General features: G+C 29.3%; 3 protein-coding genes across 3 annotated transcripts; 2 read left to right on the top strand and 1 right to left on the bottom strand.

Moving 5' to 3' along the window:
• Window positions 1-956: 956 nt before the first annotated feature.
• LOC131632791 (protein Ycf2-like) lies at window positions 957-1,538 on the top strand. Its single transcript, XM_058903519.1, has one exon. It carries the CDS (start codon window positions 957-959, stop codon window positions 1,536-1,538), a length of 582 nt encoding a protein of 193 aa, XP_058759502.1.
• Window positions 1,539-6,387: 4,849 nt separating this feature from the next.
• On the top strand, window positions 6,388-9,330 carry LOC131632773 (selenium-binding protein 2-like). The gene is made up of 7 exons (XM_058903498.1): window positions 6,388-6,592; window positions 6,991-7,186; window positions 7,394-7,621; window positions 7,756-7,987; window positions 8,184-8,291; window positions 8,390-8,662; window positions 8,801-9,330. The coding sequence occupies exons 1-7, from the start codon at window positions 6,487-6,489 to the stop codon at window positions 9,080-9,082; spliced, it is 1,425 nt and encodes a 474-aa protein (XP_058759481.1). The 5' UTR covers window positions 6,388-6,486; the 3' UTR covers window positions 9,083-9,330.
• A 6,599-nt stretch (window positions 9,331-15,929) lies between these two features.
• LOC131632775 (probable xyloglucan galactosyltransferase GT14) lies at window positions 15,930-17,536 on the bottom strand. The gene has a single exon (XM_058903500.1). It carries the CDS (start codon window positions 17,480-17,482, stop codon window positions 16,049-16,051), a length of 1,434 nt encoding a protein of 477 aa, XP_058759483.1. The 5' UTR covers window positions 17,483-17,536; the 3' UTR covers window positions 15,930-16,048.
• Between the last annotated feature and the right edge of the window lie 2,862 nt (window positions 17,537-20,398).

Consider the following 20,398-nt stretch of genomic DNA (forward strand, 5'->3'; position numbering starts at 1 on the left):
TCAAAGTATAGAATTAAACCCACTATAACATACTATCATACAACCCTTTAGCATGAAAGAACCCCACTCTTACCTTGGCAAATATGAAATCTTTCACCATAGCTCTAAGCTTTTCTCCAAAATAAATCCTTCAAACATAATTTGGAGACACACCTAAAAACCAGTTCGGAAATCAGCTTATCAGACGAACTTAAAATCTTCAAAATCAAAATCGCTCCGGTCAGAACTTACCTCTATGAGTCAGGAACGTTGTGTCAAAACCACGCGACGATCCAACGGTTGGATTGAGAGATACATCCGTTTTGCTAAGGTGACTCAATGCTGAAACTTGCTGCGAAAATGAAGTTTCTTCTAGCTTTTCTCTTCCACCATTGTTCTCTTCCCTTTTGCCTCTTTTCTATTCTTCCTATATTTTCCCCCAAATGAAAATAGTAACCTCTAAAACCCTAACCTCTCTTACTATCTCACTTATGTAAATTGGGCTTAACCCACCAATCTATCACTTAGGCCCATTTAGCTATATCTCTCATACAACTTAATCAACCCAAATAACACAAACACACATACAATTAAATATTTCAAATAATTATTATATCACATAATAACTAAATAAATAAGCAATTATTAAAAACACCAAATAATATAATTACTAATATAATTAATAAAAATATTAATAAAAATCGGGATGTTACAAATATTCTTAGATACTTTTTCAGACCATTTTGCGATACTAAGGAGGAGTCCTAAATTTAAAAAAAATTGTATCTATTTTTCATAATATTAGGCATGGATACAAGGGAATTCTTCCGAAAAAACTGTGTCTTTCACATCGGTGGAATATTATAAGTGAGATTTCGAGTAAGTGTTTACATAATTATCTTGTAGAGGTGTACGGAGATCTTTTTCACACAAAAGATGAGTCACCTTTCATATCGACACATCTTAGATCACTAAATATGGAGGAGTTCCTGTTTTCAATCCTTTTACTTATTCTTGTTACTGGATATCTAGTTCATACACATCTTTTCTTTGTTTCTCGATTCTCTAATGAGTTACAGACAGAGTTCGAACAGGTCAAATCTTTGATGATTCCATCGTACATCATGGAATTGCAAAAACTTCTGGATAGATATCCTATATTAGAACAAAATTCTTTCTGGTTAAAGGATATCTTTCGAGTTGCTCGAGAACAATTAGGAAATTTTCTAGAAGAAAGACAAGGTTCTGCTTCTGGCGGCAACATCCCAAGGGATGGTGGTTTTGCTTATGGGGTCCAATCCATACATTCAAAGAAGAAAGGTTTTAATCTCATGGATCTCATAAGTATTATACCAAATCCCATCAATCGAATCGCGTTTTTGAGAAATACGGGACATTTAAGTCATACAAGTAAAGCAATTTATTCATTGATAAGGAAAAGAAAAAACATGAATAGTGATTGGATTGATGATAAAATAGAATCCTGGATCTCGACTAGTGATATGATTGCTGATAAAGAAAGAGAATTCTTGTTTCAGTTCTCTACCTTAACGTTATAAAAAAGGATGGATCAAATTTTATTGAGTCTGACTAATAGTGATAATTTATCAAAGAATAAATCTGGTTATCAAATGATTGAGCAATCGGGGACAATTTATTAACGATATGTAATGGACATTCATAAAAAGGATCTAATGAATTATGAGTTCAATACATCCTGCTTAGCAGAAAGGCGGGTATTCCTGGCTCATTATCAGACAATCACTTATTCAGAAATCCCGTGTGGGGCTAGTTGTTTGGATTTCCCATCTGATGGGAAACCCTTTTCGCTACGTTTAGCCCTATCCCCTCCTAGGGGTATTTTAGTGATAGGTTCTATAGGAACTGGACGATCCTATTTGCTCAAATATCTCGCGACAACCTCCTATGTCCCTTTCATTATAGTATTTATAAACAAGTTCCTGGATCACTTTCCTAAGGGTTTTGAGACTGATGAGAGTGACGAGGACATTTTTTTATGAAAGAGAGGGTACCATTTACAGTCTTTTACCTAATAACGAGGATAGTTTCTATAATTCTGAGTATTTTGAAAGGGATGATAGTGACAATATTGACCGTAACCTTAAGAGCCAGTTGAAGTTTCTAAGTATGGAGCATCAAGTATCTCGCGAGCTTATTGGAAGTTTCAAGTAAGTTCTAAACACTTTTTAATTTTTGAGTGACCTACATAGTCCAATTCATACCATAAATTTAATTTTTTTACTGTGTGAAAGAAAATCATGTATAGGAATGAAATAGGTTAGGTTAATTTTTACAAGGTTTGAGTATGACATACAATGAATTTTAAAAGTTTGAATTTGGCTTATGATTTACTATAGATTTTTTTTTAGTCCGGTCTGATCTTAAAAGCTCAGTCTGCCTTAAAAGTCTATTTAAAAGTCTTTTTTTATTAAGGTTTTCAATTAATTCATATTACTTAAAAAATCTTATAGGCTGGACTATATATCCATATATAGGCCTACATATTTAACATTTATTCTAATATATATGCAGCATATTTAATCGATTTTTAATATATATAAAAATATAGGTAGATCTATAATATTTTATAAATTTTTTTAATAGCTTAAGTCTGACCTATTTAATTAAATAGACTTGTAAAAAAGCTTAACTATGACATTTTTGTTAATTAGGTCTGACTAACCTTAATTAGATTAAGCTATAGGCTCCTGTAGACCGTCCAAACCTATGAGTGACCTATTTGAAATAAAGTGATATCCCAAAATAAATGACTCGTTTCAATTTTCAATACACTTTTTTTAATTGTATCATCATATTAATAAAAATTTCACCATTATCAAAATATGACAAAATAACTAGAATAAAAAGGATATTCTCTAACTTTTATACACTTTTCATAATTTAAGTGAAATAATGTGAAGGATCATAGTGGAGTGGAGGAAGTACTTAATTAAAGTTTTTGAAGATAATATTATCATCATCATCTTTACTACACGTCACAGGCATATGTAAGAAAAATGCCCATGAATTTGCCGTCAACCACATCCACTCAAGACATGAGTAGTTTCAAACTTTCCGTCATTTTTATTTTTATTTTATTATAGATGTATTTCTTTTTGTCAGAATATTATAGATGTATTTCTTGAATTTTTTTTCTCTTTTTTATAATGTCTTCAATTCAAGTCTATTTTTACATTCTACATATACGACAAACTTCGATCCCACATGCTCACTTTCAATTGGAGAAAATTACTATATTTTTCTCACTTCTTATCTTGAACACTGTCAAACAAACATCTATCTATCGTGCAATCCTTATCAGCTTTCGGCCATTTAGATACTCCATAAGTTTGTGATGACACGATTTCATTCAAAGTTAAATTAACACATACTCCCCCAGAGAAAATCACTTTTTAGATTCATTGAAAAATTAATGTATCTGGTCTTTATATAGACCAAATACATTAATTATTCGATGAATTTAAAAAATAATTTTCTCTTATAATTTGGAACAGAGGGAGTATAATTCATCATCATAAATTTTAAAAAAAATACTCTTTTTAGTCATTTAAATTTAACTTGGGTTCAATTTAGTTTCTTAATTTATAATATAAGAAAATTTGTTATTCTGGAAATAACAAAAATACTCCTTTGTTATCTTAATTTAAATTAATAATTTATAGACAAAAATATATTTTGTTGATTTTTTTACCTCACTTTTTACTTTTTCAACTCACTTTTTACTTTTTCACATTTTTAATTTTCACTTTTCATTTTTTATTACTTTATTAATATTATTTCTAATAAATTATTAATTTATAATATAAGAAAATTTGTTGTTCTAGAAATCACAAAAATACTCTTTTGTCATCTTAGTCTAAATTAATAATTTAGGGGCAAACAAATCTTTTGTTGGTTTTGTCCAACTCACTTTTCACTTTCCAACTCATTTTTTACTATTCACTTTTTCACTTTTCTATTTTCACTTTTTATTACTTTATTAATATTATTTCTAATAAATTATTATAAAACTTTTGTTCTAGAAATCACAAAAATATCCATTTTGCTTATAAAAAAAGGGTTAATACATATTTTCACCTCTGCCATATGTGGTTGGTTCGAAAAACCTCTGCCAAAATAAAAGTTGCAAGAATTCCCATAGCATTTGAAGATTTTCTCGTTTTAAACCTTGTAAAAAATTTATTATTGAAACCAACCTTGCCACTTGAAAGACTATCATTTTAAACTCTGTAAATTATTTTTTTAGTAAAACCAACCTTGTCCGTCATATTCCAGAGGGTTTAAAATGACATAATCTACAAGATTGTAGGGTTCAAAATGACCGAATCTTCAAATATCAAGGTTGGTTTTAGAAACAAATATTTTACAATGTTTAAAACGAGAGAATCTTCAAATATTAGGGGAATTCTTGCAATTTTTTTTACATGAGGATTTTTCAAACCAACCCCATATGGCAGGAGTGAAAATAAGTATTAACCCTAAAAAAACAAAAATACCTTTTTGTTATCTTAGTCTAAATTAATAATTTATGGGCAAAAAATATGTTGATTTTTTCCAACTCACTTTTCACTTCCCAGCTCATTTTTTACTTTTCACTTTTTCACTTTTCACTTTTTATTACTTTATTAATATTATTTCTAATAAATTATTAATCAAAATATTCCAATAAATTATTTTTCAATAAAAAGATTATTATGATCATTTTAAATAATTGTTAATTTATATTTAAAATAGTATTTAATTTTTAAAAATTAACTTTAGTAATTTAATATTAATAACGAAGAAATATAATTTGAAATAATTTTTATTTTAAGATACAATATTTTTTAAAAAAATAATAATAATTTTTGATAAAAAAATTGTTTCTATTAAAATGAATTTAAAAATATACTTGAAAATGTATGTTATTGGATAAAATACAAAAATGTGTGTCATAAGTGACTTTAATTTATATGATTTAAAATATTATTATAGTAATATATGTCATTATTGAAATTTATACAATTAAAATAATGTTAGCATAATTAAATATTAAAAAAATTATTTATTATTGATGTCATTTATATATATATATATATATATATATATATATATATATATATATATATATATTATAAAATATATATTATCAATGTATGTAAATAAGATATACATAACAAACATGTTATGTTACTTTGGACCATAAACCAAATTTATAAAATATAATCTATTGAGATGAGATTTGGATATCTTGTCAATAAAAATACACTTGTAAAGAGACGTGAGTACAGAGAATTAAAGAAAAACTTATGTTAAAATATTAAATATACATAATCAATTTTTTGATATTTTAACCTGTATTAAAATATTTGAAATATAAAAATACATGTATGTAATTTTTTAAGATTATTTTATTATTTATAATGTAATTTGATGTGGGAAAAATAAATATTTTTATTATATAGATGGTGGTGGAGTGAAAATATCTGACTCCGACCCGAACTTATTTGAATTTTAAATCTTCACTCTGTTGAGAATCGAAACGGGTAATAGAAATTGCTTTGAAATTTAGGTTTAGACATGAACAGATAAAATATGTACCCGTTCAGATTGGTGTTATTCCTACATATATTATACTATATGATAAAATATTTACAATTTATTTTTGTTTTTATTAAAAAATCAAAATTTAAAATATATTAAACTTAATTTACAAACAAAATAATAGTGAAAAAATTGATGCTTTTAGTCTCAATTTTAAGAGAAATACTTGCATGAATACGAACCTAAATATATAATTTTAGGAATAACCAATAAAAAGTAAGAAAATTGAAAATTATTTAAAATTTAATTTCGTTTTTAATTGTCATAATGAAGTGGTTGGTTTAATGGAGGATAGAGACAATTTTATTTTAATTTTTTAATTAATAAAACAATATGATTGGTTGCGTGTAAATCCATGTGTTATGATTGCGTTCATATAAGTATTTTTCAATTTGAAAACCTCAAATTTCTTGGTATCTGCCATTTCAGAGAAGTACTATTAGTCAAATATTTTGAATAGTCTACTAGTATAATTGACTAACATCGTAAAATATCTTATAAATTAAATAAAATTTAATATTGATAATCACAAAAATTATTTAAAATTTTCAAAAAAATATTTATTTCCAATATAAAACAAACATGAAAACATTTAATACTACAGAAAAACATAACTAAAAAATTAATTAGGAACAAAATTTCAAATTTTAAATGCATTTAATTTTGGTCATAATAATGTCATGTTAGACTAATTAATGTACATCGATTCTAGACATAAATTTGTCGCGAATATGTACAAAGACGAGATTACTGTTCCAATACATACACAACAGTCACGAGTTATATACGCGACAACGTTGTTTCTTTCTGTCACCATCTCTTCGAGGTTATCTCATAAATCTTCTCCACACTTTTCTTCCTAAAATTTTTCTCAGAGAAAAAATGGCAGAGAATGGATGCTGCAAATCAGGGCCAGGCTATGCTACCCCTCTTGATGCCATTAAGGGTCCAAGAGAAACTCTTATTTATGTCACTGCTATTTACACAGGTAACGAATTATAGTTGATTAATTGGTTTTTTTTCCCTTATGATTTGCATGCATTTGTTCTGTGTTATTGATTGAGTTTTGGAAATTTTCGTAAAAGAAGGTTTAATTTTCTGTAGCCCGACACCTCTGAAAAAAATGTGTTCATGTCAGACACCTGTATGTGTTGTGTGTTCGTCGGGGTTTCTGGTTTCATTTAGGAATTATAATTGATTAATTGATTTTTTTTTTGTATATGATTTGCATGCATCTTTGTTTTGTCTTATTGTTTGATTGAGTTTTGGTAATTTTCATAAAAGAATGTTTAATTCTATGACACCACATGTACTTGATACCTGACTTTGTTGTGTTCGGGGTGTCTGTGCTTCGTTTAATTTGATGAATTTGAATTTTGAATACAGGGACGGGAATTGAGAAGCCTGATTATTTGGCTACAGTTGATGTGGATCCAAACTCTCCAACTTTTTCGAAAGTGATTCACAGACTACCCGTTCCAAATGTTGGTGATGAATTGCATCATACTGGTTGGAATTCTTGCAGTTCTTGCCATGGTGACCCGTCTGTTCAGAGAAGATTTCTCATCGTACCTGGACTTACGTAAGGCTCTCTACCTGCTTTCTCTCATGTAGTTAGGTTCTATCACTTGTATTTTTTAAAGCTTATGTCCCCGTCATTAACACCTAAGCTTCTGATAACTAGAAATATTCTATCAGAAGCGTTGGTGTTAGAACATAACTACATGTATGTGTTTTTTATTTTAACTATCTTGTGATGTAAACTAAAATGAACTTTTTGCTATTGCAGATCAGGTCGTATACATGTGGTTGACACAAAAACAGATCCAAGGGCTCCATCTTTGTACAAAGTTGTCGAGCCTGCAGATATCGCGGAGAAGACTGGATTAGCTTATCCACACACATCTCATTGCCTGGCTTCTGGTGAAATTATGATCTCGTGTATCGGAGATAAAGAAGGAAATGCTGATGGAAATGGTTTTCTTCTTCTTGATTCCGAGTTTAATGTGAAAGGAAGGTAAGGTTAAAAGAATGCTTATTGACATGCTGCAAATGTTCACGGGATCGAGCATTGTATGATGTTGCATCTTCCGCAATAGCTCTATTTAGCATTTATTTGTTTTTTTAATTATATTGTTTTGTATCTTGAAGGTGGGAGAAACCAGGTCACAGTCCATTGTTTGGATACGACTTTTGGTACCAACCGCGATTCAATACTATGATTAGCACATCATGGGGTGCTCCTAAGGCCTTTAGACAGGGCTTTAACTTGCAGCATGTTGCTGATGGACTCTATGGGAGGCATCTTCATATATACAACTGGCCCGGGGGCGAACTGAGACAAACACTGGACCTTGGTGAAAAAGGGCTTTTACCTTTGGAGGTAGATATTTTGTTTAAAATACTCTGCGAGATGTTTCAAATGCATTTTTTCTTTTCTTTTGTCTTTGTATCTCAAACAATGTTTTAAAATTTGAACCGTTTTGGATATCTAAACTAGCTCAATCCTGTACATCCACTGTCTACAGTTTAATTGTTTGAGCTGTTTGTTTTCTGTTTCGTTCTGATTATGAATGCAGATTAGGTTCCTTCATGATCCCGCTAAAGATACAGGTTTTGTTGGGAGTGCATTGTCAAGTAACATGATACGATTTTTCAAGAAAGAAGATGAATCATGGGGCCATGAGGTATATTGAAAAGATTTTAATATCTACTCTCTTTTAAAACACAAAATGGATCATGAAAATCATCAATAATACTTACAGACTAAGTTTTTTACTTGCAGATTGTGATACAAGTGGAACCATTGAAAGTGCAAAACTGGTTTCTTCCTGAAATGCCCGGGCTTATAACTGATTTTCTGATTTCTCTTGATGACCGGTTTCTGTACTTCGTAAACTGGCTTCATGGCGATATAAGACAGTATAACATTGAGGATGTCAAAAATCCTAAACTAACCGGTCAATTATGGGTTGGTGGCCTTTTCCAGAAAGGAAGCCCTGTCGTTGCTGTTAAGGACGACGGTGAAACTTGGCAAGTTGATGTTCCAGAGATTCAGGTATTTTAAACTTAGTACTACTCCTGTGCTGTCTTTGTGAAATAGTCTATATGTATATAGCACTGACACTCCAGATAGTCGATTCGTCCAGTGTCCAACACGTGTCAGTGTCTGATGTATGTAATATTGATGTTTCAGGGGAATAAGCTAAGAGGGGGTCCTCAGATGATTCAATTGAGCTTAGATGGGAAGAGGCTGTATGTTACCAACTCACTATTCAGTGCTTGGGATAAACAGTTTTATCCAAAGCTTATAGAGCAGGGAGCTCATATTTTACAGGTTGATGTTGATACTGAGAAAGGTGGTCTGAAAATCAACCCGGACTTCTTTGTGGACTTTGGAGCTGAGCCTGATGGTCCTGCCCTTGCTCATGAGATGAGATATCCTGGTGGTGACTGCACTTCAGATATATGGATTTAAATAAGCATTAGTTATCATCATTAAATCCATAAGCGTTATTTATCATATCATCTTTTCATTGTATGAGTGAATGAAATGTATCTTTGATACAGTTGAAATTTGAAATAAACAGCACTAGAATAATAATGTACTTGTTCTTCTTCAATGATTTGTAATAGATTAGAATTCTAGATTACTAGTCTATGAAGCACTGTTACATGTATCAGAAATACAAGTTAATAAATGTAATGCTTTTAAAGGCCAAATAAGCCTTTGGTCTTAGCATAGGTGAAAGGCCATGTTTGGTATGCTGCCAATGTCATTTCTATAGCTTCTTTCCTCTATTTTTGATAAAAAATAGCTTTAATCCAAATGAGAAAAAATTTGTTTTTCTAAATTATATTGATAAGTTTAGAGAGATTGATTTTCTAAGAAAATTGCGGAAATTAAAGTATTACTTACATTTGAATTTGAATTGAATCCGGTTCATTCAATTTACGTCTAGTTTGTGGTGTACTGGATTCAGATCCTCTCCTGTTTGTTGTCTCCTGCTTAGCAGTCTGCTTCAGTCAAGACCTTTAACTTAATCTACAATAGTCAGGTCATCACAATATTTCCAAGGCATACAAAAAAAAGGATGGACATTTCATGGTTTTGAATTCCAACGCATAGAAAAAGGAGAATGGACATTTCATGGTCTTTGAATTTCTTCTTTTAATCTGGAAACTATACATTTAATTTAGAAAATTTGAAATGAAATTTACAAAGTTAAGAATTAATTTACAAAGTTAAGAATTAATTATCCACTATCTCGCTTGAATTTTATAAGATGGATTCTTTTAGAGTGTGTTTGGATGGAGCATTTTAATGAGGGAAACTAATATTTTGAGGGAATTTAAAATGATTTGACCAAAATTCATTGTTTGGATACAAAAATGAAGAATTGTTAAAATGATGGAAATTTATGGAGTATTTCATTTAAGTTAAATTTAATCATTTTGAAATGACACCAAAAACCAAAGAATTTGAATTTTATACAAAATGACACCAAAAATTTAACAATGAATTATCTTAATACTCTATCCAAACAAAACAATTTAAAAATGAAAGGATTTGAATTGAATCTTTTGAATTGCTTTGAATTTTAAATTACTTTAAAATTTCTAATTACCTCATCCAAACACACTCTTAGTGTTTCACCATCTCAAGAGAAGTAAATGTAATTCAAGAGTGATAATGAGAAAGATGGTTCTTACAAAATTATTTAGAGAAAAAGAGAGTTTTGTTTTTATCACAATTAAATAAGAATTGAGAGATATTGAATTCCCTTTGAGTTGAGGGAGATGGAAAGATATCCACTAATATCAAGAGATTTTTGTAATTCTATTTTTCTATAACGGACAGGGTTTTACCATTTTATATTAAGAGTGTGTTTGGATGAAATATTTGACTTTGAGTTTAGGGAGATGGAAAGATAGCCACTAGTATCAAGAGATTTTTGTAATTCTATTTTTCTACAATGGACGGGGTTTTACCATTTTACATTAAGAGTGTGTTTGGATGAAATATTTTAATGAGAGAAAGTAATTTTTGTTAAGGAATTGAAAATGACTTGACTAAATTTCATTGTTTGGATGAAAAATATAGAGAACTGTTAAAATGATATAAATATTGCAGATTTCGTTTTTAGTCCCTCTAAATATTTCCTTTAAAGAATGATCTTTAAAAAAATTTCCATCCATAGAATTGGTCTCTAACGTTAAATGGGAATAACGAATGGTATGACAGTCTACGTGTATATTTAAATTCATTTTATTTTATTTTATGGTGATTAAAATATATTATTTGAGATATTTCATGTTGTATAGCCAAAGAAAATCTTATCAATAATTGACTTTGCACATTTCGATTTTAATCTAGCTTTCGTCTTCTTTATCTTTGTCGTCTCCCTTCATGATATTGCCAAAGGAAATCTGATCCATCTCCTTATCTGTTTCGTCTCGTCTCTTATATTCAATGGGTTATTTGAAGTTAAGCTCATCGAAAGGCATTTTTTCATCTTCATGTGTAAACTCTGACTTGAACATGCTCCCATCTTGATTTCCAGATTTATCTCCAATGTCTTCATCCCATATGAACAAATCACATGTATCATCCTCTTCTAAAATGGACATCTCCAAAATACTCTCCATTTATTTGGTCCATTCTAGCATTGGTGTGAGAGTACAAAGAAGAAGAACAAAAATTTGAAGACTAAACTCAATGCAGAGGAAATTTCTGGAAAAATGAAAATATTGTGTTTTGTAATTTCCTTGATGTTTAATGTCTATTTTGTTTTGAAATGTAATTGTTGATGAAATGTACCAGTAATGTTATTCAGTAATGTTTTGTGTGGTAATGTGTCAGTTATGTGTCTTTGGTTAAATTATCTTTGATTAATGTATCTCTGGTTAGTGTGTTAATGTATTAGTAATGTATCATTGGTTAATGAATCTTTGGCATAATTGTTACAATTTTCATACCATATATTTCAACATAGCAAGATAGATGTTCCAAATAACATATTTCATACGAGAACTTCTAGAAAAAACATAAGTTTGATGTTCCTCACAAAAGAGTACATACATTTGATATTACATTAAGATTCTTATCCAAAACAAAAGAGTACATAATGAACTTGTCCAAAACAAAAAAGTGCTTAATGAACTTGTCCAAAACAAAAGAGTACATAATGAACTTATCCATAACAAAAGAGTACATAATGAACTAAAAACCACATGTTTTATAGCATAAATTCACTGAGTCAAGCTCTTCTCGATGTCATTCCAAGACTTCTTCTCCTTAACACTGCCAACATTTATATCTTCTTTAGGAATCATAAGTGGATCCTCAACATGCTTCCTTGATCACACAATGTCATGCGTTTTCAATGTCCTAAGTCGACCGCTCTTCCTTTTTGGAATTTCAATATGCTTGGCATTTTTCTTTGATGGAATCAAACCTTTCACTTGTAATCAAAGCATAATGTTACTAAATAAATTAACATAAAACAACAAACACTATCAGTTGGTATAAATTGGTAAATTATAGGATTACTCATAGTTGGCTTGTAAATGGATGCTTGGCCATTTCCATTTTGGTATCAGTTGGCATTGGAGAGGCGGTAGACGTAGGCACTTTTGGTTTTGGACCAAAGAACGTTCTGACAGTAGACTTATGCACCTTAGATTTTTTACCAATGAATGTTATGACAGTTGGCATTGGCTTGACAGTTGGCATTGGATTAACAACATTAGGTTGTTGTACACTAATTGGGTTGGCACTAGCAGACTATCTAGACAGAACTTGTGGTTTTACAGGACTAGTGTCAACACTGAGTGGTTCAATTCCATTTTATCTTTATCATTCAGCAGTGTTGCCAAGGCATCAGGCTCTATCCCAAAATACCTTCTTATAGCCTCATCAGAACATACAAAAACTCGTGTTACAGGTTGATTAGTAGTTGTTGCAAAAGTCATAGAAACTTGAGCAAAAGCCTCATCTGGTTGAACAGAAGCCTCGTCAGGAGCACGTGTCTTTGTATTTTTACTTGGGCCTCCCTTCTTGGATACACCTTTGGGCATACCCCATAACATACACAATTTGAGACAAGAATACTTACACAATTTGATAGTACAAAACAAAAAAAATTAACGAAATCTGCAAATTTTTTAAGGAACAATTCTTTGAAGAAAACATTTAGAAGGACTAAAAACGAAATATGCAATATTTATAAGAACCAAAACATATTTAACTAAAATATTTATAACAGTCAAACTATAGTTAGGTATAGTCTCTATTTATTTTTTTTATAATTAAACTACAACTAATCTATTAGAGCATTTAAAAAAACTTGAGACTACTATTTATAATACTCTGTGTTATCAATTTATGCTATTATGAGATATCCAAATTGAATAAACTAATTTAGGTATCTTATAAACTAATTTATGTGTGATATGGATATGGAGGGGATGCATATTTGGTTAATGCTTAATGAACACGATTTGTTTTGTCTTTTACTCTAGTTATGCTCTTTGCTATTTTGGAGATTTTCGATTTACGTCACCATAAATTTTTAATTTTAATTCTTTTAAAAAATATTTTTCTCCTAGCACAAAACAATCCAATTATAAATAGAGTAATCAGAATACAAATTAAGACCAACATATAGGTGGAGTTATTTTGAATTCTACCATTAATTTCATCTAGGGTACTATCAGATTACCATAACATACCAAACATTATTTGGTTCGGCTCATTATTGCTTTAAAAAAAGTGATTATTTTTAGTATGTAGGAAATAATCATTTGTTTTGCCTTGGTTTAGGTGTTGGGTTGTTGGTTCTATTGGCCCTTGGTTTAGGTGTTTCTTAAGGGTTGTTGGTTCTATTGGCCTTGCTAGCCAAATTTTTCACTTTTATAATCTATAATATAAGAAAATTTGTTGTTCTAAAAATCACAAAAATACATTTTTAATATTTTAGTCTAAATAATAAATTTGAAGGCAAAAAATGTCTTTTGTTAATTTTTAAAACTCATCTTTTATTTTTCAACTCACTTTTCACTTTCCACTTTTTTCACTTTTCACTTTTCCAACTCACTTTTCACTTTTCACCTTTCACTTTTTATATTATTATTATTATTATTATTATTATTATTATTATTATTATTATTATTATTATTATTATTATTATTATCATTATTATTATTATTTCTAATAAATTATTAATCAAAATATTCCAATAAATTATTTTTTAATAAAAAATTATTATGATGATTTTAAATGATTGTTAATTTACATTTAAAATAGTATTTAATTTTTAAAAATTAACTTTAGTAATTGAATATTAATAACAAAGAAATATAATTTGAAATAATTTTTATTTTAAGATACAATATTTTTTAAGAAAATAATAATATTTTTAGTTTAAAAAAATATTTCAATTAAAATGAATTTAAAAATATACTTGAAAAGATGTGTTATTGGATAAAATACAAAAATGTGTGTCACTTATCATTACTTTAATTTATATGATTCAAAATATTATTATATTAATATATGTCATTAATAAAATTTATGCAATTAAAATAATGTTTGCACAAATAAATATTAGAAAAATTATTATTTGTTATTGATGTTATTTCACAAATATATGTTATATATATATATATATATACACGAAAAAAAAGTGTACTACTTATTCAATTGTAACATACTACTATTATTTATAGTCAAATTCTATTAGTATCAAATCCTATTGAATGCAATCATTTTGTTAATAATTTTTTGGATGATAATTATTATTTGGCAAAGAAAAAATAAATGCAATAAAATTTTAATAAATTTATTTTCTTCTAATATGAAAATTATATAAAATAGAACAATGAAACTATTAATTCAAATATTTAAATATGAAAATTAATCAACTATTAAAATATTAAATATTAACGGTAATGTGAAATTACTGATCAAAATATTGAATATTAACGGGAACATAAAGTTACTGATCACAATATTGAATATTATGGAAAAATGAAGTTACTGATCACAATATTGAAAATTAACGGGAACCTGAAGTTACTGATTAAAATAGTAAATATTAATGGGAACATGGAGTTACTGATCACAATATTGAATATTAACGGTAACTTGAAGTTACTGATTAATTAAAATTGAATATTAATGTGAACTTGCAGTTACTTATCAAAATAGAGAATGTTAACGGGAACATAAAGTTATTGATCACAATATTGAATATTAATGGGAACCTGAAGTTACTGATTAAAATATTGAATATTAACGGGAACTTAAAATTAGTGATTAAAATATTGAATATTAACGGGAAACATGAAGTTACTGATCAAAATATTGAATATTAACAGGAACCTGAAGTTACTGATTAAAATATTGAATATTCACGAGAACAAGAAGTTATTGATTAAAATATTTAATATTAACATGAACATGTAGTTATTAACGGAAACATGAAGTTACTGATCTAAATATTTTGAAATTAACGACGGGAACATGAAGTTACTAATCAAAATATTGATTATTAACGGGAACATGAAGTTTTAAAAGGTTGTTTAGACACAATTTAATTTTGGTGCTGTGAATTTTGTTCATGAATTTTTTTAGATGTAATTTAATGTTAATTATTCTTATTTTTTCCACAAAATGTTAAGTACTTTTAATATATATATATATATATATATATATATATATATATATATATATATTTTCTATTAAAAATATAAATTTGAAACAAATACGCGTCCCGTACCATAGAACCCGTGCATTACTAGTTTTTAATCCTTAAAGTTCAATTCTATGAAGTCATTCCATAAACATCATGAGTAGATGAGTAAAATAAATATAAAAGTAAACTATCACTTGACCCTTTAGCAAAAGAAAAGTAGTTTTGACCCCAAAAAAAGTGGTCTTTGCAATTCTTTTTTAGTCAAAAGACAACAAAGGGACGAAATGGTATCTTTGGGGTCATAGAAAATCACCCTTAATCAAAGCCTGTAATAAGGGATTTGCCAATTAGAATCCACATGGTCTTTTATGTCCTCCTCTCTCAGCTCCACCTCTGTGACTATATTAAATGCTACCCAAACTTCATATGTTACATTACATGCCATTCACATGCATCCCATACCATACTTCTTCTATTCATCAATATGACCCTCTAAATTCTCAGCATTGTCCATTTTTTGTCGGCAAAATGAACATGTAGCTGAAGTACATAGACAGTAACTTCTACTGTCGGCAAAACAATAATTCTAAACTCTGTAAAAAAAACTCACATGATAAATGTAAGCCAAACAAAAATCATAAAATATGTAAAATTTTAACTATGAATGCTTCTGTTCAAGTAAAAACCAGTATATATTATAATTGTAATCTTAAACTAATAGTATTATTGAATGGACATAACACTATCTAGTTATCAGAAAATGTATACTTATAATGATCTTCATCTGCAAAACCAATACTAGGATCTCTCCCTTTCCTAATCTCTTCCCTCACATTCTCTATTCTTTCAAGTATCCCTTTCAATGCTATATCAAATGCATCTTCAAAATTATCTAATTTACCTCTAGGATCTGCATAAACAATTTTCGGAATAAGCTTAATAACCTCTTCTCTCATTGCAATCACTTCATTCTCAGGAATCCTCAACAACACTTTTCCAATATCAACATTCCATTTTTTCACATCCTTCACTGGTATATAAACAGAATACTCACTTCTGTTTTTCGGAAAATGCCACTTGTATTGCGAATAAGCTGTACCCGGATTAAAAAACACAGGAATACAACCGGCTAAAATCGAATCAAAAATTGATCTCCTTGTATAAGAATCACCAGAAGGTTGCAAAGAGAACACCGCATTTTCAAACACTTTCATAACATTAACAGGATCATCACATTTCTCATATCTACAATCAACGAACTTGCACAAACTCGAACCTCGACACTGTTCTATGATTTTCCCTCTGATAGAATCCTCAAGCTCAGGCCTCGGTGCACCTGTGAAAGTAAACAAGAATTGCCTCTTCTGATGCCTGATTTTACTCTGCCATTCATAAACATCATTATCCAACAACGGATGAAACGAAGTCGGATAGGGTATCGCGTAATCATTCTTCCATGAACTACCCTCAACTGCTAACATAGACATATTCATAGATTCAGGTAAAAACCTAAACTTACTACCCCAATAAGCCAAATCATCAGCCTGTCTTCTAAAATCCCAAGAAATTCTACCAGAAACAACAAAATGATCTCTCCCCCACATTCTCTTCCATTCAGGCTTCTCAACAAGCGATCTCAATAATTCAAAACCAGAAGAATCTCTCACAGTAAGATTAGCCACCCATAAAAACCGACTAATATCAAGACCAATATACGACGGAACAAAAACAGCAGAAGCCAAAGCCGAATCATTCGTCAAACATTCATATCTCTTCATCCTATTATGAAAAATAACCTCCAACAGAAACTGGTTTGTTACATACCAAGTGTTTGTCAAAAGAACATCACTAACATTTTCGTTTTTAATCTCAGGACCCAGACCCATGTTGTTCATATAAGGACACATGTTGGGTTTGTCGCTTCCTTTGGTGATAAATTGACAGTTTTGGAGGAGAAACTGGTTGAAACGAGAAGGGATGTTTTGGATGAAAACGTAGCGGCCATGGCAGGAATCTGTGGTGTTGAGTGAGAAAGTGGTGACAGTGTTGGGAGATTGAAAGGTGTTTGAGTAATGGAAACGGAGAAAGAGTGAGAATAAGAGAAAGGAAATGAGAAATGCAAACCAGAGTTGGTGATGATGATTGTTGGAAGTTCGAGAGATGATAGAAGGGTTTTCCATTGATGTTACAGTTCAAAGTGTGTGTTTGAAGTTTGAATCAGAGTTATAGAGAAAACCCTTTTATTTTTCAGAGAAATAACATGTAAAAAGTAAAATTGAGCCTTTTATATAAAAATAAAAAATAAAAGTCAGAGATTAATTACTATGCAGTGTAAAATTTAGAGTAGATATTACAACTATTCATGAATATTATTTTATAAATAATTAAAATAAAATTTAAAATTTAATATATATTTAAGGTCACGATTCGCTCACGGTGTAAAACTGTTTTTATCTTGTCGGTGCATACTAATTAAATTCTAAAAGTTATAAGTTTTTTTCAATGCAATTTCTTTTTTTCTTTTTTCTTTTTACTTTTTTAACATAGATATTAATTTTTTTTACTCAATCCATCCCAAAATAGATTTATTTAAATATAAACAATTGTCTTAAAATGATGTTTGATTCAATTTTTAATACTATTCTTTTCAACATTATAATCTGATTAATATTATTTGAATTGTTTTAAATTATTTTTTTAATTTTATATTTATGATAAAAGTAAATATTCATATGAATAAAAATATTAAATTTAATTTATATATAATATTGTTTTGTAAGAAAATGTATACAATAAGTGTATCATAAACATCTATATGTATTATTTTATACATATTTAAATTATAAATTAAATATTATTTAAGATTATGATAATTAATTGATTGTATAAAATATTTTTATATTAAAAATATATATAAAAAATTATTTTTATATTATAACAATTTTAATCTATAAATTTATGGAAAAGTGAGATATTATTCTTAGAATATTAAAAAATAATGTGAAAATAGTTATTTTTATTTACTAGGTTCATACTTTATCATAAAAGTTGTTACAATTGATCAATTTACAAAAATTAAAAAAGTTATAATTGAAAAAAAAGAATACAAATAATTTTATTAAGTAATGATTGATGCTCATTATTATAAAAAAAAAAGTAAAAAATCTTAATTATTTAAAAGTGGTGCACCTAGTAATTAAAAGTCATAATTGAATAAAATTTATTTTCATTGCATTAAAAATAAATAAATCACAATTATTTTAGAAAAGTTAAGTTTTTGCAAATGTGATAATTATTATACTATAGATGGTGTATATTTTTTTATAGGCTTTCTCGACTTAATATTCATATTTGAAAAGGATATATGATGCCTGATTTGGCCACTTGGCCTGAAAACTTTAACTTTGATAATTATAGCTCAATGATCCTCTGAATTGGCCATCTACCAACATTGAAGCAGTTAGAGGCCTCATTGATAGAAGTTAAAGATCTAAGCCCAAGACCTCTTGTAAGTTGTAACACCCTAAGTTCCTGACAATTATTAATATAAAATTAGAGTATATTTTTCAGTTATATAATAATACACATGCGATTAGGATGCCACATTTTCAAACATATAAAGACCTGTTCAATTATTTAATTAGACACATAACACATATACAGATGAACTAAAAGGTCACACATAGTAGTCAACTTCAACTTTTGTTACACAGCGGGAAAAGAATCGTAAATATTTCTCAACACAATTTGCATCCAACAAAACAATATCAATTATTTAGACAACTAGGGAGTTCCTACGACTCTAAACAAATTACTAAATAAAAGACCAACTAAGCATTCATCCCCCCATGGTGTTACGTATCAGAGCAATGACGCCAAACTTAAAATAAAGACGAAGAGCAACATCTTCCATGCTACTTCGCTAGCGGGCTAATCTTGATTATCTGCACGTTACCCACGTGGAGGTAACATTCAAACAGAAGGGGTGAGATATCTCAACAAATTAAGAGGAATGTATAATATTAAGCATATGATCATGCATAGTCATACATTCCACATCTAACACATCCACACCATTCCAAACAATCATCATAAAATTTACACATTAATCACACAACTTATTTATTAAGCTAACGACATTAATGCAATGCAATGAGATCGACTCACACACTCAATGCATGTGGTACCAACAAGGAATAAGTCCTCTCCAAAATTCCAAATAATGGGCAATAACAAGGCATAAGCCTTTAGCAACAGGGCATAAGTCCTCAACATTTTTTGCCAATCTAGGTCAACAACAAGGCATAAGCCTTCAGAAACAGGGCATAAGCCCTCAACATTTTTGCCAATCCAGGCCAACAAGAAGGCATAAGCCTTCAAATATGAATGCATTCAACATTAACAATGCAATAATGAATTTATACACTTCCAGAGCGTAAGCCCTCAACATTATCTTCATCCCTTTCATGCCAACAACAACAACGACATCATAGCAATATATTCTGCAATTTATAGGATCATCATCCCTGCAACATCATCTTCACAAAAAACATTCTTCGCATCAAATCATCATTATAATCATCGTCACAAAACATGTTGTCCACTCATCATTTTATATTCCATGACAATAACACAACATTACATTATTACAACAATACAATGTCATCACACATAACGGCATACACACATCTCAACATAACAAACAAAACCTCGCATGGAAGAGAATCGAACACCACTAAATAATTACCTAATGTATTTGACATTATTTTTATTAATTATAAGGTATTTTTAGCTTTCCTTAGGTTCAAACGGCGCGTCAAACGAACACCCGAGTAAAGAGTTATCAGTTTTCAAAGTCTTAATCAAACCACAAACACCGATATAATATACCGATGTCACAACAACTCATTACACACCAAATAAATTTGCTTTCAGAACCTGAAACCATTTTTATTTAAAAGAATATCACGTTAGCTTGCTAACGCTTCAAACGGGGACCCAAACGAAATTACGGTTTAAGAGTTATGAATTTTTCAAACAGCGGTAACCGATTACCGTCAAAGTCGTAACCAGTTACACCCTGTTAAAATGTCCAT

Source organism: Vicia villosa, unplaced genomic scaffold (assembly GCF_029867415.1).
Source record: "Vicia villosa cultivar HV-30 ecotype Madison, WI unplaced genomic scaffold, Vvil1.0 ctg.001020F_1_1, whole genome shotgun sequence".
Classification (NCBI taxonomy): Eukaryota; Viridiplantae; Streptophyta; class Magnoliopsida; order Fabales; family Fabaceae; genus Vicia; species Vicia villosa.